The sequence below is a fragment of the Durotheca rogersii genome, assembly GCF_024521655.1.
Source record: "Durotheca rogersii strain YMJ 92031201 chromosome Unknown GGS23scaffold_7, whole genome shotgun sequence".
NCBI classification, from domain to species: domain Eukaryota; kingdom Fungi; phylum Ascomycota; class Sordariomycetes; order Xylariales; family Xylariaceae; genus Durotheca; species Durotheca rogersii.
The window spans coordinates 1,495,237-1,519,275 of record NW_026251238.1 but is presented as its reverse complement, the minus strand read 5'-3'; the positions used below and the strand labels follow the sequence as shown (position 1 = coordinate 1,519,275).

The 24,039-nt window shown below is 57.2% G+C and overlaps 7 protein-coding genes across 7 annotated transcripts; 3 read left to right on the top strand and 4 right to left on the bottom strand.

The window, feature by feature from the left end:
- Window positions 1–877: 877 nt before the first annotated feature.
- GGS23DRAFT_596034 (uncharacterized protein) lies at window positions 878–1,549 on the top strand (the record flags this gene model as incomplete). Its single annotated transcript, XM_051518416.1, has 1 exon — window positions 878–1,549. The coding sequence occupies one exon, from the start codon at window positions 878–880 to the stop codon at window positions 1,547–1,549; it is 672 nt and encodes a 223-aa protein (XP_051373110.1).
- A 491-nt stretch (window positions 1,550–2,040) lies between these two features.
- Window positions 2,041–7,521, bottom strand: GGS23DRAFT_564201 (ABC-2 type transporter-domain-containing protein). Its single transcript, XM_051516136.1, has 6 exons — window positions 5,980–7,521; window positions 4,811–5,894; window positions 4,368–4,749; window positions 3,714–4,281; window positions 3,112–3,651; window positions 2,041–3,039 (listed from the first exon to the last, which is right to left on the bottom strand). The coding sequence occupies exons 1-6, from the start codon at window positions 7,118–7,120 to the stop codon at window positions 2,321–2,323; spliced, it is 4,434 nt and encodes a 1,477-aa protein (XP_051373109.1). The 5' UTR covers window positions 7,121–7,521; the 3' UTR covers window positions 2,041–2,320.
- A 135-nt stretch (window positions 7,522–7,656) lies between these two features.
- Window positions 7,657–10,338, bottom strand: GGS23DRAFT_564197 (nucleolar protein nop5). Its single transcript, XM_051516135.1, has 4 exons — window positions 10,127–10,338; window positions 9,971–10,060; window positions 8,554–9,911; window positions 7,657–8,500 (listed from the first exon to the last, which is right to left on the bottom strand). The coding sequence occupies exons 1-4, from the start codon at window positions 10,159–10,161 to the stop codon at window positions 8,127–8,129; spliced, it is 1,857 nt and encodes a 618-aa protein (XP_051373108.1). The 5' UTR covers window positions 10,162–10,338; the 3' UTR covers window positions 7,657–8,126.
- Window positions 10,339–10,737: 399 nt separating this feature from the next.
- GGS23DRAFT_564195 (vacuolar ATP synthase subunit D1) lies at window positions 10,738–12,702 on the top strand. The gene is made up of 4 exons (XM_051516134.1): window positions 10,738–10,942; window positions 11,022–11,110; window positions 11,220–12,112; window positions 12,209–12,702. The coding sequence occupies exons 1-4, from the start codon at window positions 10,911–10,913 to the stop codon at window positions 12,290–12,292; spliced, it is 1,098 nt and encodes a 365-aa protein (XP_051373107.1). The 5' UTR covers window positions 10,738–10,910; the 3' UTR covers window positions 12,293–12,702.
- A 39-nt stretch (window positions 12,703–12,741) lies between these two features.
- GGS23DRAFT_497772 (uncharacterized protein) lies at window positions 12,742–14,474 on the bottom strand. Its single transcript, XM_051514450.1, has 4 exons — window positions 14,155–14,474; window positions 13,565–14,076; window positions 13,502–13,543; window positions 12,742–13,384 (listed from the first exon to the last, which is right to left on the bottom strand). Exons 1-4 carry the CDS (start codon window positions 14,198–14,200, stop codon window positions 12,800–12,802), a joined length of 1,185 nt encoding a protein of 394 aa, XP_051373106.1. The 5' UTR covers window positions 14,201–14,474; the 3' UTR covers window positions 12,742–12,799.
- Window positions 14,475–14,487: 13 nt separating this feature from the next.
- On the top strand, window positions 14,488–16,361 carry GGS23DRAFT_564190 (ribosomal protein S2). Its single transcript, XM_051516133.1, has 3 exons — window positions 14,488–14,891; window positions 14,978–15,426; window positions 15,492–16,361. The coding sequence occupies exons 1-3, from the start codon at window positions 14,722–14,724 to the stop codon at window positions 15,740–15,742; spliced, it is 870 nt and encodes a 289-aa protein (XP_051373105.1). The 5' UTR covers window positions 14,488–14,721; the 3' UTR covers window positions 15,743–16,361.
- Window positions 16,362–17,553: 1,192 nt separating this feature from the next.
- Window positions 17,554–23,243, bottom strand: GGS23DRAFT_497645 (ras GEF). Its single transcript, XM_051514449.1, has 2 exons — window positions 22,688–23,243; window positions 17,554–22,599 (listed from the first exon to the last, which is right to left on the bottom strand). Exons 1-2 carry the CDS (start codon window positions 23,068–23,070, stop codon window positions 17,661–17,663), a joined length of 5,322 nt encoding a protein of 1,773 aa, XP_051373104.1. The 5' UTR covers window positions 23,071–23,243; the 3' UTR covers window positions 17,554–17,660.
- Window positions 23,244–24,039: the final 796 nt, after the last annotated feature.

Genomic DNA, 24,039 nt, shown 5'->3' with positions numbered 1-24,039 from the left:
GAATCAGCTATTTACATTTTATTGTGGCCCAGGATAGAAAAATGGTCATCTCACTACCTTATTACCATTACTAGGTCATATTATACCTCCACTTCAGCCGTTTATAGACTACAGAATGGCTTTTCTATAAATACCCATGAAGGGGACTCTCTATTTTACTATGGTCTTGGGCTTCCTGTCTGTTCTATCGTTTACGCAACCTGCAACAGTTTGTTGCGCGTCCCTCAGACCATACGTTTACCCTTCTCCTAAGCCAGCTACCTCAATAGAGACAAGCTGCGCTATGGATATATATTCATCGCTCACATCGTATCTAATGGGGGTAGAAAAGGAGAAAGCAGATGATTCAGCACACATTTCTAGGCTGTGAGCATCACTGGTTGAGTTACGGCCGGGTCGGGCCGGATTGAGAGGTTAGCATGTAGCTTGTTGCCATGGGCGGGTGCTGAGCAACTATTTGCTACACGATTATGACTACTATCGAGAACACATGTGAAGATACCAAGGACAAACAATGTATCCATGGGTGACAGCTTAGATACAAATAAAATATCTCACTGCCCATGCCCATCAAGACTCTTCCTTTACATTCTCCGATATGCTCGCATTGTACCAATTTCGGAGGCAAAGGCTTTAATCTTGTCAACCAAACAAGACGCTCACAAAACGTTTACAGCAGAGAATTATCCTACGTGATACCATTCTAGCAACCTTCTCCGCCCTTCGCCAACACAGACTCTCCTGAACTACCTCTGGAGAAGGCTTCCCCCTCCTCAACAGTGCTAACGAGTTTCAACGTATGTATATCCCCTCTACAGCCTACCCTACCTCTCCCCTCTGATATTTCGTTATACAGGTGCTCACGCCGCACTAGCAGATGGACCAAAAATACTTCTCCCCATCCGACCAACTCACTGGCGCAGCGTTCAACGCCAGCGGCGGAGGCAGATTCCAGGGGAACTACCGCGGGGACTCGAGCCTCGCTGCCAACAAGGGCACGCACGTACCGGAGGAAAGCAATACGAGCCTTTGGATAACAAAATTGCCAGCTTCGACCACCATCCCGGCCCTGCTGGCCGCCATCACCAAGACGGGCAAGGTGCGCTCCGCCGTCGTCAACGGGCCCACGGAGGGCCGCAGCACGGCCGCCGCGTCCCTCAGCTTCTTCCGGCGCGAGGACGCCGAGACGCTGTACCGGGCGGGCCAGCGCGGCAGCTTCCGCGTGTGCGGCACGGCGCCGCAGGTCTTCTGGAACCGGAACCGCGTGGCCGGCGACGGGCCGCCCGAGGCGAGCCGCGTCATCCTGGTCGCGGGCGACCCCGACGTCGTCAGCCCCGAGGCGCTGACCGCCTACTTCTCCACCAAGTTTGTCTTCGACGTGGACACCATCATCGACCACGGCACCGTGCCCGGCTACGGCGGCCCCATCGCCCGCTGCGAGTACCGCTTCGGCTCCTGGCGCGGCCAGGCCGTCTTCGCCTACCTCGCCATCACCCGGGAGCTCCAGGGCCGCGTCCTCGTCGAGTACGGCGCCGACCCCTGCGAGTGAGCCGGAGCTGGGAGATACGACACCTACCGAAGCCATGCCCCCAACTGTGGAGGGATTCACGATGCGCCGTTTGCACAAAATACCCACGACCCCCAGCAACCGGTGTTTGTTTTCCAAACTGGCTTCCCTGTACTCTTTTTCTCTTGCGCCTATGACTTCCGATATACCAATTACGAAGCTACACTGAGTGTGGGACATGAAAGGGGCTAAAGTTCGCAATGACTTCAGTTAGCAAAAACGCTCCTGGTTTTACTATAGGCAACTGGCACGTTGATCGTCTGCTCTGTTTGGTCACAGGCCGTCGACCTGTGATGTTGTCGCTGCTATTGTTACATGGTTCACAGCGACTTCAGGAAAGCTGCTGCTCAGGATCATGACTCAGTGTCCAATATTAACTTCCTTAATGTTGTCCTTTCACCCCCAAGGCTGGGCATTGTGTAACGGCTGAGATGTTGATTAATAGATTCACTAACAGATGTCTGTCTCAGAGGTTCTTGGCCACAGCGTTGGCAGGAATATAATTCTTTCTATCTGGCTCTTGTGTCCTATGCAACGAAGCATGATTCTTTTTATCTTCACCCCTGTAATTAACATATAAATTGCCTAGACTTGCCGGAACGCCACACCGTCTATGTGATAGCCCTTCCAGCTATGTACTCTGTGCTCTAATTCTCTCTCAATACTTTGCTTCTCCTTAGGAAATAAGGTGGGCGGGGGGAACCGTCCCTATTTCCATCCACTGTTCCCTCCTCCTATTCTCAAAATGTACGCCTACTCCTTCTTCGTAGCGCGCTTCTTCCCCTTCGGCATCCGCACGAGCCAGTACAGTAGACACGCCGCGGCGGCGTTGAACACGATATACGCCCACAGGTATCCGAAGTTGTGCCAACGCTCGCTGTACTGGATGCCGAAGTAGTCGAGGAACTGGTCTGAGTTGCTGACGCTGCAGTACCCGCACGGCTGGCCTGTCGCCTGCAGCGGGTCGAGGATCCTGCCGCCGGCGGCCTCGGCGTAAGGCCCGAGGAACTGGCCACACGTCAAGTTGGCGGGGGCGATAGGGGGCCCGGGCGGGGCAAGCCACAGGACCTCGTTGGCGGCGCAGACGGCCTCGGAGCCGTGCATAGCCGGAGCGAGCACGCCGGAGACGAGGTAGCGCGCGGGGCTCGCACGGAATGCGAATTGCCAGAAGTGCGGGATATCCGGGGGCCGGACACCAACGCCACAGAACATGATGCTGATGAACCAGCACAGCGAGGCCGGCACCGCCGCCAGGTCCGCCGTGTCGATCGCCACGATCGCCAGGTGCGAGTACGTGCTCGCGAACAGCATGTACTGCCACAGTATTAGAAGCACCAGGCCCGACCTCTGGCTCACGTCGCCGTCTGTCATGTTGCGGTAGAAGCCCACGGGGTAGTACCAGCATAGGAACAGTAGCACGCCCATGAGCGTATTCCATGCCATCTCGATAATGATATTGGATACAACGTAGGCTAAGCCATTAGCTTATGTTCCTATCTCAGGGCGAGGCATTCGGGGAAAGGGAAAAAAAAAGGAGAACTCACTTGACCAGTGATAGATCCTGGACGGCCGCTCGCGCGCTTCGTAGATGGCGCGCTGGGGGATGAAGTGGGGCATAATCTGTTCGTTGAAGTTGGCGAGTAGGACGAGCGACATGAAGAAGGCGTAGAGCTGGTTCTGGAGGCCCTGGAGGCTCAGATCGGAGGCGCTGAAGGTGAAGCCGAGGTAGAGTCCCGGTATCACCGTCAGCAGTATCTTCGACCACGTGTACACCGGCGACCGCCAGAAGTGCCGCCCGACGCGACCGAACACTGCACGGAACTGCGTCACGTAACTCGCTGGCGCCTTGTGCGGCGGCTGAGAGTCGCTCGTCCCGCTGCCGCTACGCGCGCGCAGTCGCGCGAGCTCTGCCTTCACCTCCGTATACTCAGGTGACGCCCGCCAAATCTCCGACCGCCGCGACTCTTCGTCGGCCCCGGCTGCCAGCCCCAGCATCCACTCCGCGGCGTTGGCCTCCGGCGGGCATCTTGGTGCACCGTTACGCTCGAAGTAGTCGATCAGGGTCGCGGCATCGTCGCCGATCTCTGTTGCGTACGCGAGTCAGTCAGCCTAACACCCTAACTAGTAGATGAGCGCAGATACTCACCTCCGAAGTAGACCGTCTTGCCCTTCTCAAGAAGGAGTAGGCGGTCGAAGCGCTGGAACAGCATGGCGGACGGCTGGTGGATGGTGCAGAGGACGGCCTGGCCGCTCTTGGCGAGGCGGTCGACGAGGTCGCAGATGGACCAGCTCGTCTGCGAGTCGAGGCCCGAAGTCGGTTCGTCGAGGAAGATGAGCAGTTCAGGGCGCGCCGCGAGCTCGACGCCGATCGTAAGCCGCTTCCGCTGCTCGACGTTAAGCCCGACTCCCGGCACGCCGACGATCGCGTCTGCAAAGTCCTCCATGTCGAGCATCTTAATCACCTCGTCAACGTACGCTATTCGCTCCTCCCGCGGGATTCCCGCCGGTTGGCGTAATACCGCACTGAATTCGAGCGCCTCACGCACCGTCGTCGTTTCGAGGTGCAAGTCCTGCTGCTGTACGTATCCGACCTGGCTCTGGAACGACCGGTCCGTCGGCTTGCCATCGATAAGGGTGCTTCCAGAGATTACCCCCGTCGTTACGCGAGCTGCTAGGCTGTCTAACAAAGTTGTCTTGCCTGCACCTGAAGAACCCTATCGTTTGCGGTGGCGCTGGTGAGCCTCCGTCCGACCCAGCTATATCCAATATTCCAAGTTACAAGTTACTCATTTTTACTTACCATCAGGACCGTTGTCACGCCCGGTTGCACCCAGCCGTCAACATGGTCTAGGATACGGCGAGTCTTCCTCTTTATTTGGACATCGTAGGACAAGTCTTCCCAGTGAAAGATTTTCCTGTCCGAGTCGCTGGGCTTGACCTTCGCTAACTGCAGTTCGTTGTTCGCGACAGCGTCACCCCCTTTCCTCAAGTCTGCGAGACGTGGCTGGGAGCTTTGAGGCCCGGACTCTACGTCAGTGTGTGAATGTTTCGAATGAAGTTGCTTGCTGCCGCGCCTGAATACGAGAACCTCGCCCTTGCTTCTCTGGGGCAGGGCATATTCTGCCGCCATGAAGTAAGCGCCGAGGAAAAAGACGAGATATCCGAACAGGATGCCGATATTCCTAGACAATACGTGTTAGTTACCGAGGCATTATGTTTGATTGGAGATACGGGTAAGCATACCTCCATTTATGACTGCTCCAGTAGTCATACGATGACTCGATGAAGCGGTCGCCGCTGACGAGGCTCGACCCGGCGACCCCCCCGGTGACGGAGCAGATACGATGTTCGAGCGGCAGCTCGTCATAACCAGGGCCCGACGGCACCATAACGGCGCAGGGGAATTCGCGGCCGCTGAACTCGTTCGCCATGAGCGCCTCGAAGCCGTAAGCGAGGGGGTTGATGTAGTTCATCCAGCGTGACCAGCCGAGCATGTTAGGGGTCGGGACGGCGAAGCCGGCGTAAGCCATGAGGCCAATTGCGAGTACGGCTGCCGGTACCATGGCCTGGTGGGATGTCCGTGTGATCGAAGCGATGAGGCGGAACAGCGCCGACATGACCAGCAGCACGAGGTACGAGGCCAGGCAAAAGAAGAAGAAATACCCCGCGCCTGGGCGCAGATCAGCCAGGAAGTAGATGATGGAGTTGAACATGAACATGTTGATCGTCTTATACGGCAGGTCCGTCACGTAGCTTGACACGGCCTCTGCCGCCTGATGATAGAACGCATAGCGCTCGTGCTTCTCGACGATTGGGCGCTGCGCGTATAGCGTCAGCACCTCCATCTGACTCGAGAACGCGTTGAACAGCAGCGCAGTGAAGATGATGGCGCCCCGGTAGTAGAACGTGCTGCTGTCGTTCTTGAGCCTGAGGAACACGGTCCCGATGCAAATTCCAATCACTAGGTTGAAGATCAGCTGCGCTATGGTGTAGCCTGGGTCAGCGACCAGCCTCTTCCACCCCCGCCAGAGGCATAGGTTCACCTGCCGCGGGAACGACAGCGTGTACGGCGATTTGCGACGCTGCATCGACGACCGCTCCGCGGCACGGCTGCTTGAGAATTCGGCTAGACGATCAGCGGAGGGGTGTGCTTGGTCGTACCGCTCGATATCTGCTAGTAATTGCGCGCGTGGGTTCGATGCTTTCCAACATGCGGCGAACTCGTCAGGTGTACGGGGTGCTTTGGACTCGTAGCCGGCGCGAACACGGCGCTCCTGAGGCGATGTCATCGATGTTAGAAAGTCTGCCGTAGTCTGTCGAGGAGGGCCTGCGGATAGGAATAACCATTAATTAGTCTATGAAATTGATCATTTTAAATGGAAGATGAGGGGAAGATTGTAGAGGTGACCTACACTCGAAACCCAACCCCTCAAAGTAAGCCTTCGCGTCCTGGCCCCTTCCGAAGAATATCTGGCGTCCTTCGTAGAGGACGATGACCTTGTCGAAGAGTTCGTATGCGCGTTGGGGCGCTTGATATATGGCGACGGCGGCGACGACCTCCTTGATGTCGGCCTGGACGCGGAGGTTCCGACAGAACTGGATGGCGTTCTCGCTGTCGAGGCCGCGCGTGCTATTGTCCCAGCACTGGAACCGGGCGCCGGTGAGCGAGGCCTCGGCAATGCTGACACGCTTGCGCTCGCCGCCGGAGACGCCGCGCACGAAGTCGTCGCCGACCTTCGTGTTCTCCGTGTGCGTGATCCGGAACATGGCCATGGTCACGTCGCGCACGATGCGCGCATACTCGGCCGCCGTCAGACCCAGCTGCGGTACCCGCGCCGGCACCCGCGCGCGCGCCGCGAAGTCGAGCGTGTCGCCGACGGTAAGCGCAGGTAGGTGGACGTCGACCTCGGCGTTGTAGAGCACGTCGCCCCGGAACTGCGTGTGCATCTGCTGCGCTGGGATACCCCTGAAGTTCATATGTGCGTTACTGCCGACATGTAAGCCCCGTGTCTCGCCTGCTAGCGCCTTAAGGAGTGTCGAGCAACCCGAGCCTGGAGGACCTAGCACGAGGAGCATCCCGCCCTCCTCCACTAGACCCTCGAAGTCGCGTAGGATGTCGATCCGCTGGCGGCCTCTGCTGGCGCCGCCGCTACTGCCGCGAAACTGGCGAGTCAGATACGAAGCCAGGCGTAGCGGTATGTTTCCCGTGCTCGCTTGGTATTCGGAGCCCGTGCTGTAGCCGTAGACGTCGAGGTTACGGAAGGCGACGCCGCTTCTCCGCCGCGGAATGCGGCCGTCAGTCTCGACCATGTCCATAAAGGCTTTCGTCCATGCCGATACGTCGAATGTGTGTGAGAATGGATCTAGCTTCGTCCCCTTTACGGGTCGGAGCGGGTTGGGTACGTCTGAATGGTTCCCGTCCGGTGACTGCGTAGTCGTCGTACGTCGAGCCAAAGCTGTTACTTGGTCCAGCTCATCCTCCTCGACGAAGCTGCTGTCGTCTGCGTACATGGCCCCCCTCTCGGGGGATGTCTTTTCTGTATTGACGGTCATACTCTTGGGCACGTTCAACCTCGCTCCTAATAGTTGCCGTCTGTGGTTGTCTGAACGGTACGCGTCCGAGACTTGATGGAAGTAGGGGCTGCCGTCAAGAGATTTATATCCTAGGAAGAGATGGAATCATGCCATGTTGAGGCTCACTCGGATATATATAGGTATACAGGCATGAGCCGCGAGGCCGTGGCCCCCGCCCTCGAAAACCTTGGTGACGACATACCTACCAAAGCGGCCATCAAACTCGCCAGCGTTAGCCCGCCGTCTCAGCATAGAATATGGAGCCAGTCGAGTGACTTGTCGGTAACATCCAGGCCTTGCAATGCCTCGAAAGAAAATATGGGGTTCCCCAGACGAGGACAGCAGTAGACCCTATTTTGTCTAGGGCCAGATAATACGCCGTGTAAGACTAGCTTTCCTATAGGGATCGTTCGCCCGCGGTCCCCGTTTCTGCCCAGTCATTCGGTCTCCGCGGGCGCCTGCCAAGACGAAGAATCTAGATTGCCAAGGGTTAGCTTCATTAGCAACAGCTACTAGCCGAGAGCCGCGTCGCTTAGAAGCTACTGTACGTAGTGAGATCAATCGGTCAACACGACGAGCAACATAGGAAAGATCGAGGCTTCACTCGTAGGCTGCCCGTGGAAAGGTATGGAACATACTCCTCCAGGACGGCGACGCCTTCCACCGCGTGGACCGTCGGTTCCCGCGGAGATATGCTCTCCCTCTTCGGCTCGCGCCCTGTTCTTTGGAGTCTAGGTATGTCAACAGAGCTGCAAGTATTGTAGATAGATAGCACGATTACTATGAACTCGAAAGAGAGATCGCAACGCGCGAAACTGCCTAGCTCGCATTGAAGCAATCCCGAGCCACGCAACTATCTGTCAAAGTATTCCAACTCCGAGACTGAGCCTGGTATGACCCCGGAACGCCGCCGTCCATGACTTAAAGCAACTGCACTTTTTGATGGTATAGTACAGAGGGAAAGAAAGAGCGTGAGGAACGTTTATCAGGACTTCTCCTTCTTCAACTTCTTCTTGCTCTTCTTCTCTGAACTATCTTCGGTGTGCCTTCGCTTCTTGCTTGGGCCCTCATTTTCCTCCTCCTCAGCCTCAGCAGCTTTAGCCTCCGCCTTCTTCAACTTCTTCAGTTCCTTTTTGCTCACCACCTGAGGCGTCCCGTCCACATTCATCTTGATGTCGCCACGCTCGAACTTGCGCTTGAATTTGGATACCGAGATACCTGCTTCTCCTGCTAGTCGGGCGTATTCGGCTTCGGACAACTTGCCGGGTTGTGTTGGGGTGGACGCGGCATCGCCGTTCTCCTGGACAACCTTCTTTTTGCTCTTGTCCTTCTTCTTCAGGCTCTTCTCCTTTGGTTTTGCTGCTTTTCCGTTAGCTAATGGTGACCTTTGCGCCTTGTTAATAGTGCCTTACCCTTTTCCGTGCTCTCCATCTCGACATCCTCATCCTCGGCCTCTGCCTCCTCCGCATTACCCGACGGAATATCCTCTACTTCTTGTATTAAGGGCTTGGTTGGGGTCTTTATGTGCGTGGCGATGGTGTCTACAGCGTCATTATACTTTCGCGTGGGCTTTATTTCGAATTTGGTGGACGGGACGGTGCCGTTTGGAGCGATTCTGACGCCCTTAGATATCAACGGCTTGCCCTCCAACTTTCGTAATTTGTCCTCAAGTGCTGCGCGGAACCGAATGCCCATGTCTGCCCTCTCGTCGTCGTCCACGGCAATATCCGCACCGTCGATACCCTCCGTGCTGAGTTCGGATAGAGCATCAACACGCAGACATAAGGCGGCTCTCGCAGAAAGGGTACGGGCGATCTTGCCCTTGTTCTTGCCAGTCGCTTGTCCCACGAGAGATGAGTGGTAAATAATGCCGTACTTGGGTGTGTCATGCTTCGTCTTCAATGCCCGGAAGAGCGCCTTCTCTGCCCCGAGAATCTGGATGGTACTACCCGGGCTCTTGGCGAGCCTGAGAAGCGAGCCGGTGTGGGCGATAAGACGGGCACCGACTAGCTCGCCTATAAGCTCTGTTAAGTTGGGCGCGAGCGCCTTCATTCGCGACGATAGATACTGCGAAAGTTGCTGGCGGTATTCGGTGAACCCGATGACCTGCTCCGCGAGGAGCTTAATATTCTCCAGGTCGAATTCGAGAATCTCGGTGCCCATGCTGATCTCGGCGCTAGCCTTGACTCGAGCCTCGATATCTTCGGGGAGAATCTCGGAGAAGTCGGTGTTGGCGGCATTCTCTCGCATGCCCATGAGCAAGATAATGCGAGCATAGGCGAGGTTGTCGTTAACGATGCGATCCAACTCCGGAAAGTGCCAACCGTACCACTCCTTAACTCGCATAGCATAATTATTAAGCTCCTTATCAAGATCATCGAGCAGCTTAATAGCCTGGACGATCATCACATCCACCTTGTCAGGAGAAAACTTGAGCTTGTGGCGAGAGATGGAATGAGACAGGGCGAGGGCCATATTGCCCAAGTAGTTGTTGTCCAAGTCGGGGAACAGCTCGGGGAGATATGTCCTGATGGCGCGGAAGAGTTCGTTCGTGCTCGAGTCGGACACGGGAGTGATATTGAGCTGGGGCAGAAGATTGATCGCGGTGCCCAATTTCGGGTCGGCAACGGCAAGCGACGCCTTCCGTTCCTCCTTGATGTCATCGAGTAGGTTCTGTAGCATCGGGGTGACCTTTCCTTCCGTCAGGGAGGTATATTCGCTGAGGGCTTGGGCCGAGTCCTCGAACTTGACCATCTTCTTGAGCGACAACCTACATCCCACGTGAGCAGACGTGGCCGGGCCAATCCACCACCACAAACAGCGACTCACATCGAATTGATGGCCTCGGCGCCAGAAAGCTGCTCGACGATATCATCGCGTGATAGTAACTTCTTGTCTTTCGCCTTGAACAGGCCGTAGCTGGTCACGACACCGTTAGCAGGATTCTCACGATGCGCGCGAGCTGGGAACAACAGGACTCCTCACCCCGCAGGCGTCTCGGCGAGGACGAAGAGAGGCATATTTGCAGGACTGGGATAAGTCACAGATGGCTTGTGGTATCCTGCAAAGGTCCTCTTTCGCGGAGGCGGCTGGGCCTGGCTTGGGTTATGAATGCTGTTAGGAGATACGGTAGGATGGATGGCTTCACCACTCCAAAGCTGTAGAAGAGTTGGAGGCTTCTACTGGTTGTAAAATTTTATTCGACTATTAAAAAAAGGTCCAGGGAAAAAAAAAAGAAAGCTTCTGAAAAAAGAGTGGGCCATACGAATCGTGGGGGGCCAATGAACACTAGCCAAAACGGATAGCACCTCGTTAAAGGGGTAACTGCGAGCGAATGAATGCATCTAGTGAATACTGTAGCAAATGCGTGTACGTACACATGCTTTAGTAAATACAGAGAATACTATACATATGTATGCAACTAGCAGAATACGTAGCATAGGTACCTGCCCGGGTATCTGACCTCCAGTCCCAGATAGGCTAGGCTAGGTACGTACAGCATCTTTAGCTTCCCCGACTCAGCTGCAGCGCATGTACAGGGCTGATTGGTCCCTGCTCATCTGCTTATCCATACTGTCTATATACACCTTCGTACACCGTACAGCACACAACCTGACCTAAGTACATACCTCATACCACAACCAATCCGGGAGAATACACCGTACAACAACATCATCCTATTCTTTACGTCGAAGGGGTCGCTCGTCTTTCGCCCACCCACAGCCGTAACTTACATATACTCATATACACCGCCGCCGCCGCCGCCGCTATGGAGGGCCTCTTCTTCAATGTCAATGCCGGGTAAGAGCCCCTTCGCAACGACATCCCCGATCCGTTAGTCGTCATCGCGAGATGAGTTCTTGCTGACGCTTCTTGCTAGCTATATCGAGGGCATTGTGCGAGGGTATAGAAATGGCCTGCTCACCAGCATCAACTACTCTAACCTGACCCAGTGCGAGACCATCGACGGTACGTCCCTCCCATGCTTGTCCATAGCACAACAAGACTACGCACAAGCGCGAGTCGAGTACGCGGTAGAACAACATCTAACCGCAGACCCGCCTCCTGTCCACGTTAGATCTGAAGCTCCAACTGGGCCCTGCCTACGGCGATTTTCTTGCCTCCCTCCCGCCGAACCCATCGACCTCCAGCCTCGCCGCTAAGACGACCGACAAGCTCGTATCCGAGTTTCGCTATGTCCGCGCGAACGCCGTGGGATCGCTCGCCCAGTTCCTCGACTACCTGACGTACGGCTATATGATCGACAACGTGGCCCTGCTCATCACCGGCACCCTGCACGAGCGCGACACACGCGAGCTGCTCGACCGCTGCCACCCGCTCGGCTGGTTTGAGACCATGCCCGTACTCTGCGTCGCCACCAACATCGAGGATCTCTACAATAGCGTCCTCATCGAGACCCCTCTCGCCCCCTACTTTAAGGGTAGCCTGAGCCACCAGGACCTCGATGAGCTCAACATCGAGATCGTGCGCAATACCCTCTACAAGAACTACCTCGAGGACTTCTACCGCTTCGTCAACTCCCACCCGGACATGGCCGGCACGCCGACCGCCGAAGTCATGAGTGAGATCCTCGAGTTCGAGGCCGACCGCCGCGCCATCAACATCACCCTCAACTCCTTCGGCACCGAGCTGAGCAAGGCCGACCGTAACAAGCTCTACCCCACCTTCGGCCGCCTCTACCCCGAGGGCACCTTGCTGCTCTCGCGGTCCGAAGACTTCGAAGGCGTCCGCCTCGCCGTCGATGGCGTCTCCGACTACCGCGGCTTCTTTGACGCCGCCGGGCTCGGCGGCGGTCCCTCGGGCCCGGGGAACATGGCCGGCGGGCCCGGCGGCGGCGAGCGCAGCCTCGAGGACATGTTCTACCAGAAGGAGATGGAGATCTCGAAGAGCGCCTTCACCCGCCAGTTCACGTACGCCATCGTCTACGCGTGGGTCAAGCTTAGGGAACAAGTGAGTCACCCCCCCCCCCAAGTCTCCCCTCCTCAAGCAGCATGCCTCGCCACACGATACTGTAGCGAAAGCATCGGGGCTAACAACGGTCGATAGGAAATACGCAACATCACGTGGATCGCCGAGTGCATAGCGCAAAATCAGAAAGAGAGGATCGGAAACTATATCAGCGTGTTCTAATTCTTCATCTGCCCTCCTCTTTCTCTCTCCCTACGCTTCCCGCGCGAGCCTTATAGAACTAGAAATAATGGATCGGGATACCAAAGGGGAACTACGCGTCCGAAAGCTGTATGAGTCGTCACGGCACGATTGCTCCCGCGCTCTTTCTCAAATCGAACGAACGAACGAACGAACGAACGAAGCAGAAAAACGGCGCCATGTTTATCTTGACTGGTATGGGGCGGTTGATCGATGTCGCGGATGGACGAGCGAATAGTTGGTTAATTCTATGGAAGAGACAGCTCTCCCTCATAGGATGGCGGCCAGCGCCGGTGCCGTGTTGTACTATACATAAGCAGGTTTATTGGTATTTCGCAAAATATGTATCTAGGACGCCTAGAAGTATGATATGATACACTTCCAAATAGCACACAGGCTACCTAGAGGCTTTTCTTTCTTTTCTTTTCGTTTAGTTTTCGGGGGTTCTCTCTTCTTTTCCTTATAGCCTCCTCCTCCCCGCTCGTCTCTCTACAGGGTGATCTGGCCCTTCCAGGTGGCGGGGGTGAGGCCGAGGGTCTCGATGAGGTTCTTCCAGCGGTCGCTGCCGCGCTCCTTGCGCTCCATGTAGCGGAGGAGGCGCTGGCGGCGGTGGACGAGGAGGCGGAGGTCACGCTTGCCAACCTTGTCCTTGTAGCCGCGGCCGGACTCGAGCTCGTTGGCGAGGGCGCGGATCTTGGCGGTGAGGATGGCGATCTGGACCTCGCTGCTGCCGGTGTCGGGCCCGCCGCGGACCGGCCGCTCCACGGGCTCCTGGCCCCGCGAGAGCCCCCGCGGCCGCAGCACCAGGTCCGTCTCGTGCCGCCCGAACGTCTCTATGCACCGCCGGATGTTCGCGTGCAGCCGGTCCTTCGCCGACCCCGCCTCCAGCCGCGTGATGCGGTTCAGCGCCTCGACCGCCAGCGCGTGCCGCTCGTCGTGCAGCCGCAGCGCCTCCTCCAACTCGGGCGAGATGGGCGGTCGCGCTGGCTCCGCTTCTTCCGCTCGCTCTATCTGTTCTTCTGCGCCGTCCGCCTCCGTCGCTACGCCCTCCACCTCCGTTACTGCGCCCTCCACCTCCGCCTCCGTTACTATACCCTCTACCCCCGCCACCGCACCATCCGCCTCCGTCACTACACCCTCCACCTCCGTTACCGCGCCCTCCACCTCCACCTTCGTCACCGTGCCCTCCACCTCCGTCACCGTGCCCTCTACCTCCGTCACCGCGCCCTCCACCTCCGTTACCGCACCCTCCACCTGTATCTCTGCGACCTGTGTCTCTGTGCCCTCCGTCTGTGCCTCCGCATCTGGATTAGGCTTTGGCGGCAGCGGCGGCGGCTCGAAGTCCCCGTGGTCGGGTGGCATCGGCCGCGTCAGCGTGTAGGCGCTGTCTATGGCGGACTGTAGCTCGTCGCGGTGGACGAGGTGGTTGAGGATGTGAGGCGATGTCGGCAGCTCGTAGGGTTCCTCGATGGGCTGGCCTTCGGCGTCGAGGCGCGGCCGCGACAGGGGCGCCTGACCGGCGGAGTCGAAGGACTCGACGAAGGGTGTCGTGATACCACGGACGGGGTCGCCGCGCAGCGAGGTGCGACGGGCCTCGATTATCTCGCGGATCTTGAGGTGGGCGGCCTTGCGCTGCTGCATCTGCTCCCACCGGTAGGGATCCTGCTTCGCCAGGCGCTTCTTCTCCTTCTGCGACAGGGACGCCGTCTGGGTGATCGGGAGGAGCGACGGGGTGGGCGAGGACTTTGCGGCCGGCCGCAGACATGCTATCGGGCCATTGTCAATGGAGAACGGCATTTAACGCAGCAATTCGAAGTGACGGTTTCCTGGCTCGGCCGACTTACGAGAAAATGCGCCCAGGCGCTGCAGGCCTGATATTCGGGGCGGCATGGCTGCGTATGCGGATCTCTGTCGAGGATGGACTTTTTACATGGCAGCAGTTTTGATCGATCGGCTCTTGGCTTTGCGCGGGACATGCAGCAATTGAAGCTCGGCGGTCGGGAGGTACCTTGGGTACACTCTCCTATCACGGATCGGGGGATGCTAGTGCCGCCATCCGAAGCTGACGTCTCATTGGAACGTCATGGGTACATACATACCTATGTACAAGGGTTAGGTACCTTACCTAAGACGCCCTTTCGGAATATAGTAAGGCTTCGTACCGACACAGGCTAGCGCATCAAAACCCTAAGCTCTTTACTCGCTCGCACCAGCACGCAAATCAATTTGTGTGGGCGATCAAATCCGAGCGCCAGCTTTTTTCCCTTGCTGGGAAATTTCCAGCATTTCCCAAAGTACGACCGCGCGACGAACTCGTCTTCCTCCCCCTTTCGTCGTCCTCCTTCTTCCTTTCTTCTCTCGCAAAGTTCTGTAAGACCAGACAGACTTGCAACTCCGCTCTGCTGCACATCATGGCGCCCTCAAACCTCCCCGCGTCGATGCACGCGACGTCCCAGGACATCGAGATGCTCCTAGCCGCGCAATCCCACCTAGGCTCCAAGAACTTGCAGGTGCACATGGAGCCCTACCTGTGGAAGACCCGCGCCGACGGCGTCAACGTCATCAACATCGGCAAGACCTGGTAAATTTATCCCTCCCTACCCGATGCGCTCGCTGGACGGAGCGCAATTGTCGAGTCGATGCTGACCCGAAACCCCTCCGTCGCAGGGAGAAGATTGTTCTGGCCGCCCGCATCATCGCCGCCGTCGATAACCCCGCCGATATTTGTGTTATCTCCGCTCGTCCCTACGGCCAGCGTGCCGTTCTGAAGTTCGCGGCTCACACCGGCGCCGTCGCTATCGCCGGTCGATTCACCCCCGGTTCCTTCACCAACTACATCACCCGCTCCTTCAAGGAACCCCGCCTCATCATCGTCACCGATCCCCGCACCGACTCGCAGGCTATTAAAGAGGCTTCCTACGTCAACATCCCTGTTATCGGCCTCTGCGATACCGACTCTCCCACCGAGTACGTCGACGTCGCCATCCCCACCAACAACAAGGGTCGCCACGCTATCGGCTGTGTCTGGTGGATGTTGGCTCGAGAGGTCCTCCGCATCCGCGGCACCATTGCGTCCCGCGACACACCTTGGGACGTCATGGTGGATCTGTACTTCTGTATGTTCAATTGGGCTCTCATCATGATCCAGCGGCCGGGACATTGAACTAACACGATTTCTCAGACCGCGACCCTGAGGCTGAGGCCGAGGAGAAGATCGAGGAGGAGAAGATACCTACCGCCGAAGAAGTTGTCGCCGCTGCTGCTGAGACTGCAACCTTCGGGGGCGCCGCCCCTGCTGACTGGGAGGCTGCTCCGCCCGGCTTCGCTGCTGCCCAAGCCGGCGGCTGGGACGGCCAGAACGACGAGTGGGCTGGTGCTACGAACGCGCCGACGGCCGAATGGGGTACTGCTGAAGCTAAGGACTCTTGGTAGGAACTGGCAGGCTCCGGTCAGCAACACACCCCTGGAGGAGAAGCGAGCGACCCGCAAGTCGACGACATCATCTGGTAACCCCCATTGTCTTCCATTCCGCACACCACCACCGCTACTATTAATCGCCACAACCTCTCTGTTGAATGCTACTGCAGCCAAAAGTTTTAAAAAAAGAGCGGTAGAGTATCGGGTCAACTTGACAGCACTAATGAGGGAAAGATATCCGGACCGGGTCGGCTTGGTCGTCTCGTCTAGAGAAGATCGCGGCCGGCAAGGTTCGGGGGAATGCCCTGTGCAGTCAAAGGGGTGGACTTAATCGTTATCCCGCCCGGCTTCTCTGCCTGTAGGCTTAGCAGTAGAAAACGACAGGAAAAAGTAAAATAAAGTACAAGAAGCAAGATAAAGAAGAAACCGAAGATATCGTGATTAACTGTGCTCGCCGCCTCTCTACATTTATGCTGGTTTTATTTTTGGCATTTACCATCGGCGATTGCCTAGTCCAAATTCGACTCGTCTCGGCGTCTCGTAGGAATTTCTTTTCCTAAACATCCCACACCGAGCTACACCTAATACCCTTCTACTATTCCGCACGCGTCACGTCACCAAGCAAGCTCCATCTGGCTGAATCAGTAGCATGGGAATTGGAATTGGGGTATCGAGGTAGTTATATATATATACTATAACGAGTTCCAGCGCGCGAGCCGAACCCAGGGGTAAGAGGGAGGGAGGGTGAGAGCCGGGCCTGAAGAGAAAAAAAAAGAAACAGGGCCGTTCTCCCGCCTTCTCCCCCATCCTCTCTCTCTCTCTCTCTCTCTCTGTCTCTCCTCTCCGCCACCCTCGGGAACCAAAATCCGCCGGCCTCTATTATCCCAGTTCCGACGGCCGCCGCGCCCTGCGCCCCTTTCGTAGAAGAAAACGGGGGGCATTTGGGGAAAAAGAAAAAAAGGTAGATACACGGATCTCGTTTCCCCCTCCGCGCCTGAGCCGAAGAGGGGAGAGAGCCGTGTGCGAGGCGGAAGCAAACAAAAGGACTGCTCAAACTCCGTGTGTGTGTGTGTGTCAGGGAGATGTAGCAGAAGCAGCAACACCCGAACCAGAAGACTTAGAGAAAAAAAAAAAGCAGATGCCTTTCCCACCCGCCTCATCGTATACTCCGTCCCCTGTTCTATCGTCGCCGCCGCCGCCAGCCGTGCGTGCGTGCGTTAGCCCTCGTCCTCCGATATCCCGGGAGGGAGCGCCTCTGTGTTTTGGTATTTTTTGCTGAACGCAATGAGCCAGGACATTTTGCACCCCTATTGTTTTCTTTCTTTCTTTCCTACGAGAAAAGAAGAGCGAAGTAAGGAAATGGATTCGTCTGTGCGACAAGTAATTGCGGGAGCAAATAAGTAAAAACATGGTATGTGCAAGAAGCGAAGAAGAAAAAAGACACAACTATGCGGGTATAAAAAGGAGGAGAGACGCGCCCGCGATCGAACCCAAGTGACGGGCGGCTAATTAGGACAGGAAGAAAGGGAGGCAAAAAGGAAAAGTTCACATCCGTGAGCGTGTGCTGAGGGAAGGCCCGATGCTTCCTCTCTGAGAAACCGGGTATGCCAGCGCGTGTATGCGCGACACGATCGAAGAAGAGTGTCGAACCGCGGGCGGCATCGTATTTGAAGATATTAAGAATAGGGTAGATAGTAAGTCTGGGTGCGTACTGGTACATAGTTGGTGTTTGCTTTTTCTTTGCGCGGGCCGAAATTCGTTCTATGAGGTTGGATGATGCGAAATGAAAACAGAAAGGGTATGCGAGGGCAACAGTTGGCGAGATGGTATCAATCGTGGACACATGGTATACAAGTTTTGTACTTTGAAACAAGTCGCGATGGGACAGCTGGACAAGCGCCGTGCGATGACACGTGGACGGAGGCGATCCCGGCTACTCAAGGCTTTCCGAGTGCTTTCGGATCTCCTCGTCGCTCAAGGCGCTCATCCAGAGACACCGTTCGGTGATGCCCTCGATCGGCTGGAACTGATAGTGTGTGCTGGCCTCGAGCAGGCGGAGCAGCGTCTTCACCACGGCGGCGGCGATGCGGCAGCGTTCGAAGTTGACCAAAGGTGCCGTCGTCGGCGAGCTAGCGATCTCGGATGGCCGTTGCGAGTTGAAGAGCAGGTCGTGCGTGTAGATGCCGACGAAAGGGATGCATCCGATCTGGGCAGCTTTACCCCCGCCTTCCATCTCGGCCCGCAGGTTGTAAAAATTCCTCGTGGGCGAAACAAGCATCTCGAGATCTCTCATCGTCTTCAGGTCACCAGGTGGCACCATGGCCCAAGTCGTGGATAGTCTCGCCACCTCATTCGATGTCAAGGCGATAGCAATTTGACTCATCGTAGCGAAATTCCGGTACTTCCTACAATGAGCAGCAATGTGGAGGAATTTCATGAGGCAACGGACCCGCTCCTCCATGTTCCGGGTCAGGACAACTTCTGATATCACCCACTTGACCATAATGTTAAAGCGCGCGATGACGACTTCGACGCCATGAGCGTCGGTGTTTCGCAGAAAATCTACCCACGACCGCGAGTCGTTGCTGCTGTCTTTCCACCGCATATCAATCAATTCCTTCCAGTCGACTTCGTTGAGGGCGTCCTTTTCGATCAAAGTGAACTGCTGGGCCAGAATCTCAGAGTCGAAGGCAAGGATGAACGGCAGATGCGCTGAGGCCGCCTGCTCTCTCTGGGGAAAGTCAGGTACACCCCGGAGTGTCTCCTCTGCACCAGCGGGGTCCCCGGCCGACCCTGAGCCGTGGTGGTGCATAGCCGTGGTGGGTGTGGTGTCAGGGGTAGGCGGCAGTGGTTTCTGCGCCCAGAGCTGATGCTCGTGTAGTTGCGGGACGTTGCCCGGTTCTATCGATGCTTGGCTGACATGTGCTAATGTTACGGGAGGAGAGGGAGGCTTGCCACCGTCGGGCGATGAACTGGTAATTATAGGGCTGGGTCTCTTCGGCAAACGTGGCTGCCCAAACAGGTAGCCGTCATCGTCGCCCTCCTCCTCCTCTTCGGGCGCGTCGCCAGACATTTCAGACGACAAAGCGGAATCGTTATCGCTATCCGCATCCACGTCCAAGCGCGAGCCATCCTCAAGCTCGGTTTCACCCAGGTTCATCTTCTCAACACTTTCGGCTGCCTGCACGAATTCGTAAGGATACATCGACGGAGTAAGACTTCCATCTTTCGTCTCGTCCGGGAGCGTTTCTGGTCGTATCGATACCGAATGGTCGGTCCACTCTCGGGTACCCTTCTTACTACAGACATCATCCATCAATCCTCGGTCGAGTAGCGGAATCGAGTTATAGGTCTCCCTAGAGCCTGCTGTTAAGAACGAGAGAGCCTCGGAGGCTCGGGGAAGCGTGAGTTGGCCGTTAGATCGTGTCTCGGGGTTGCCCCCAATTTGGGACACAAGAGAAACCTCCTCCTCGCCGACGTGATTTTCGCGGTGCTTTCGTTTTTCCTCCTTCCAGTGTTCGATCTCGGGAGTCGTTATGCTTCTACCTCCGAGCGCCTCCAAATCGCCAGCCGGAATCCCCGAAGGCTCCATAGACAACTTGGCAAATTTCTTCTCAAATTTACCCTCGAGTTTTAGAAGAGCGGCCTCGACGCCTCCGTCGTCGTCTATGTCGTCGGGGATTTGCGCGAGCTTCTGTGCCTCCGCTTCGAAAGACGGTCGCATGATCGGTTTTGACGAGTGGGTACTGAATAATGACATTGCGCCTTTCGGTGGCTGCTCGGCTAGGTTTCCCAACGAGAAAACATCCGCCCGTTTCTGCGAATATTCGCTGGTAACTACGTCGACGAATGCGCTCGAATCTCTGATGGGGCTGCGTATGTAGGAACTCCTGATGGATTCGCTATACGTCGTCAGGGAGCCCACAGATCGCGATCTATGTATCGGTGCGCCGTCTAGGTCGTGAACATTTCTGGCGCCTCGAAGATCTCCACCTGGCCTCCTACGAAGAACTCTGAGGGGGGGGGGCATGATCTCCCCTGCTACCGAGCCTTCCGAGTAAGTAGTGGCGTCGAAGCTCTTGGCCGTCGACCGCCGCATCGCAATGCCACTTTGGAAAGATGCCCACCGACGATGAACAGTGGAGCCTCTAGACCGGTAGCTGCGACTTGACTTTTGACGTTGATGCTGTCTTATATAACTCACCGGAGGCCTACGGGGTGATTGCTTGACAGCTTCGGCGGACGGGCGTGGATTTGCGTTAGCCTCCTCAGAAGGACGCTCTCCTACTATTGTCTCTACATCGGGAACAGGCGGCGGCGGCAGCGGCGGCGGCGGGTTCGCAAAGGCTAGAGACCCGAAGGCATGTTGGCCGAGGAGGTAGGAAGATCGCCTCGGCGTATTTCCGCGCACTATAAGCCCGGGAGGGGTCGTCGGTGGTGTGAGGTCGGCATCGCCCGTCCGCATCATGCTTTCGGCAAAGGCCTCGACTGACGGATTCAGACCTGTCAGAGCACCGGTCATAACCGGGTAGTCCGAGGGGAAATTGCCGTCGACGACGAAAATGGATTTACTCCCTATCGTAACTGCGTCCTCGCTCTTCATCATGAGCTCAAACGACGAGTCCAGATGTGCCGGAGAGTATTCGATGGCCTCCTTAGTATCACCATCAGGGATGAAATCGGTCGGAAGCTCTGGAATGGCGTCCTCCCGTACGGCCTTCTTAAAGTCCTCGGCGATCGTAGCACCGAGGACATCGATACGGATGGGAGCTCGGGAGCCGTTGGCGCGAGGTGGGCGCGCTTGTGGCACAATGGCCGTTCCTGGGAGCCTGTTGGTCGTAGCGCCCCTCGGTCCAATGGGCGCGATGTCGATGAAGTTGCCGTGCGTGGGAGACACACCCTGGCCCTTCGTGCTTAATGCCCTGCGGACGCTCCCGATCAGCTTCTTCATACCCTGACCCGACATCGCGGATCCTGGCCCTTTCTCCTTCTGAGCCTCAACGGGATGCGTCTGGAAGACAGTGGTATGGCGCGTTGCTCCCCAGGGACTCGGGGGGTCTATTTCAACGAAGGCTTGGCCGGGGGGGAGAAGATTTCCCCGAACGAGACTGCCAGCATACGGCAAGGTTAATAGGAACTCGGCATTCTTATACAGCAGCTTCTCTGTTACCGAACCGTGGTCCCGGAGAGAATCCGTAAGACTATTGTTGCGTTTATGAGAGGTGGGCGGTCTAACACGTTTTCCTGTGAGGGCACGGGGGGTAGGGGCGACGGGATCCGTATTCGTGTGGACGGCGCTGAGGTCGGCGGGATGGGCCGCGAGGGCAGCACTCGCGCTCGGGTCGCCCACCCGAAATCCCTTGGTTGGAAAGGAGCAGGACACCACATCGAGGCTAGCGATACTAATTGGCGAAGCCTGCCTCCTCTCGGGCGCAGCAGGATGCGGCTCGTCCTCTAGCGTGCCCGAGCGCACGCCGTCGAGAAGGACAGAATCGATGTGGCCGGGCTCGGCTACGTCTGTGAGGAAGCCTTGTTCGAGGGGCGAGTCCGGGAGACGGATATCGTACAGGTTAGGCGGCTCGTCTGACTCGGTTTCCCAGAAGCTAGGGTCCAGGCTCGGGTCGCGGTGGCCAGCGATTCCGCCGGGTGCGATGGGGATGTCCGGACCTAGCGACGAATCGAACTCCGGGCCATCCCAATACTGCGCGCACACTCGCCTCCAACATTTCTTCAACTCGGCAAGAATCTTCAGCTGAACCTTGCGCCCGCGTTCATCGTGGGAGAGTTCCTCGACGAAATCGTTGATGAGGTTGCAGAACATCACACGAAGGTGGTAATCTACGACGAAGTCATCGACGAAGTAATTCAGGATCCAGTGCCTCATGGCCACGAACGTCCTCACCCTCACCACCATCCCGGTCTCGTCCTCTCGGGATACGGCCCACCGAAGTCTGGCGACCAGCATCTTGAGGAGGTCTTGCGCCTCGAGGAATGCGCGAAATGTGAGGAAGAAGTCAGAGATCAATTCGTAATCGAGAAAACTGGGAGACGTGATTTCGGCGACCAACCGCGGCGGCGTAGCCGCTGTTACCGCGCCCGTGGCCGAAGAATAACGGACGATCGAACGATCATCACACGCCGGCTTAAATGTGAGCGCATCGAACATACTGGGCACGATGACCAGGTGGGTCGAGAGGTAAGTCGACCGCAGCCGAGGAACGGAGGATCGCGGGGTGATTATGGTGCTAGGGCTGAGCAGAGCAGGCGAGTGCAGGTTGACGTGAGGCGTCGAATTCGTCCTGGGCTTCCCGGGATCCAAGGAGTCGGTCTGGAGGGAGTTTATATCGCCGGGGGGGGGTCGAAAGAAGGAGGTACTGCTCGAACGAAACTCCTCGGTCGGGGCATAGGACGAGCCTCGGATCAGAGGCGTACCCCTAAGGGTGAACCTGGGCGTGCCCAGTTTCCAGGAAGGAATCGAGATTTGGAGGAGAGAGTCGTGGGATAGCCCGGCGTCTTCGGCCGTCTTAGATCTAGGTTCATCCTGCGGCTTCGAGATCACAACCTTGAATACACCCGCCTCCCCTTCCTGCGCGATGCTCGGGTCGTGGATGGTCGAGTCCGACATGGCGCGGCGACTTCGAGTTTTCGGCGTCTTGAAGTCGAAGTACGTCTTCTTCTTCAGCAGCGCTGGCGTCGGAGACCCGCCTTCGGGGGTCGGGGTCAGGATGCTAGGAGTAAGCAAGTCGCTGGTCGCGTAAGGCTTTTTCTTCGTCTGGGCCGAAGAGTTTGCACCTGCGGGACTCAGCGGCGTGGTGCTCGGGAATACGAAGCTGGGCTGCGGAAACCTCTGGTTCGCCGGTCTTATGCTGGGTCTGTTTTTCGGTTCGGCGCCCTCTTGGTTAGCATGCTAAAACGGTAAACAGGCGCGAACGACGCCCGACATCTCAGTTGCGCGCGTACCTCAAGAATATCTGGCCGTTGTTTCCCACGTTCGCCACTGTGAAATGTCGTCCTTCTCGACCGGCGGAGCCTCCGTCCGGCGTGATGTTCCACTTCTCGCCATCGACCTCCCACCTGGGCTTGATTCCATCGTGGGGCCCGGACCTCCTCTCGCTGGCTGGTAATAAGGGCGTCGAGCTGTTGAACTGAGGTATGCGCGCCCTGGCTCGCGCCAGCTTGTCCGCGAACCCGCCGAGCTGCGGTGATCTCTTCAGCTTCGAATCGCGAACACCGGCTTTAGGGAAAGTCCGACTTCTCGCGGACAAGTCCCCCCGCGGAGTCGGGGGGACGCTGGGATTCGACCGCGTCAACGTCGAACGCGGTTCTCGAAAATCCACCTCCATATCTCTGTCTCTCCGTCTCTCGCTTCCTCTCGCGCCCGCTCGCTCGCTCTACTAGGCGGCAGATCGAAGCCTGCTAAATCGAACGGCAGCGGACTTACGCATTGAAGGCCGGGAGGGGGGGGAGGGCAACCGACTAACACGGGGACAACGAAGGAAGGAGAAGAGGAGGAGAATATTGGCCGTGTCGCTAGCTACGGCGCCGTCTCAGGAGGTGCAATGCGCGCGCGCAGCACTCAAACCGCCATAGAAGCTCTGTTATGTATGTAGGGGCGTGGGTATGCACAAGGGCAACAACGTCAGGTCGACCTAGTCTCGTCTCGTGTCGTCCGGTCCCGCGTATCCGTGGCTAGTCGGAAATTTCGAAGTCGCAGCGTGTTTGAAGAGCAGGCCCAGTTGCCAATGGCCTCGAGCGCGAACGGCCGTCGTCTTCACGGCACTCTCCAATATCGAGCCCCTTCGGAGCGGTCGAATGCGACGAATGCCAATTAGATGTGGTCCGGCAGCTCGACGGGCGCTGGGAGTTGAGCAGAGAAATTATGGAAGAGTTACCGGGGGTTTGGAGTGGCAGCAGACAGGTAAGTATCTTGTTTTTTTTTGGTGGTGGTCTCAGAAGGACCTGGCTGTCTGCGTCGGCTCGCTCCCATGCTAGCACCATGCCATGCCATGCTATGCTATGCTATGCCATGCAGGCAGCACCCCATCCCTCCTAGGCTTCGCTTCTTCACCCGCTATCTGCCCTGTAACGCCAGCGGCCCCGTGGGTGCACATTCAGGTGCTCAGTGGGCATATTACAGGTACCTGCACGCCTACCCAGGTACCTACCGTAGTGCGCTACTTGCAGCCACTACGCTGTCACTAGCCCGGCGTCCAAGGAGGTACCTGTCGGAAGCACCCACCGCCCTGTAGGCACCGACAGAATCCATGTACCTCGCACCTCTTCTCGCCGCGGCGTGTACATCAGGGGGTCTC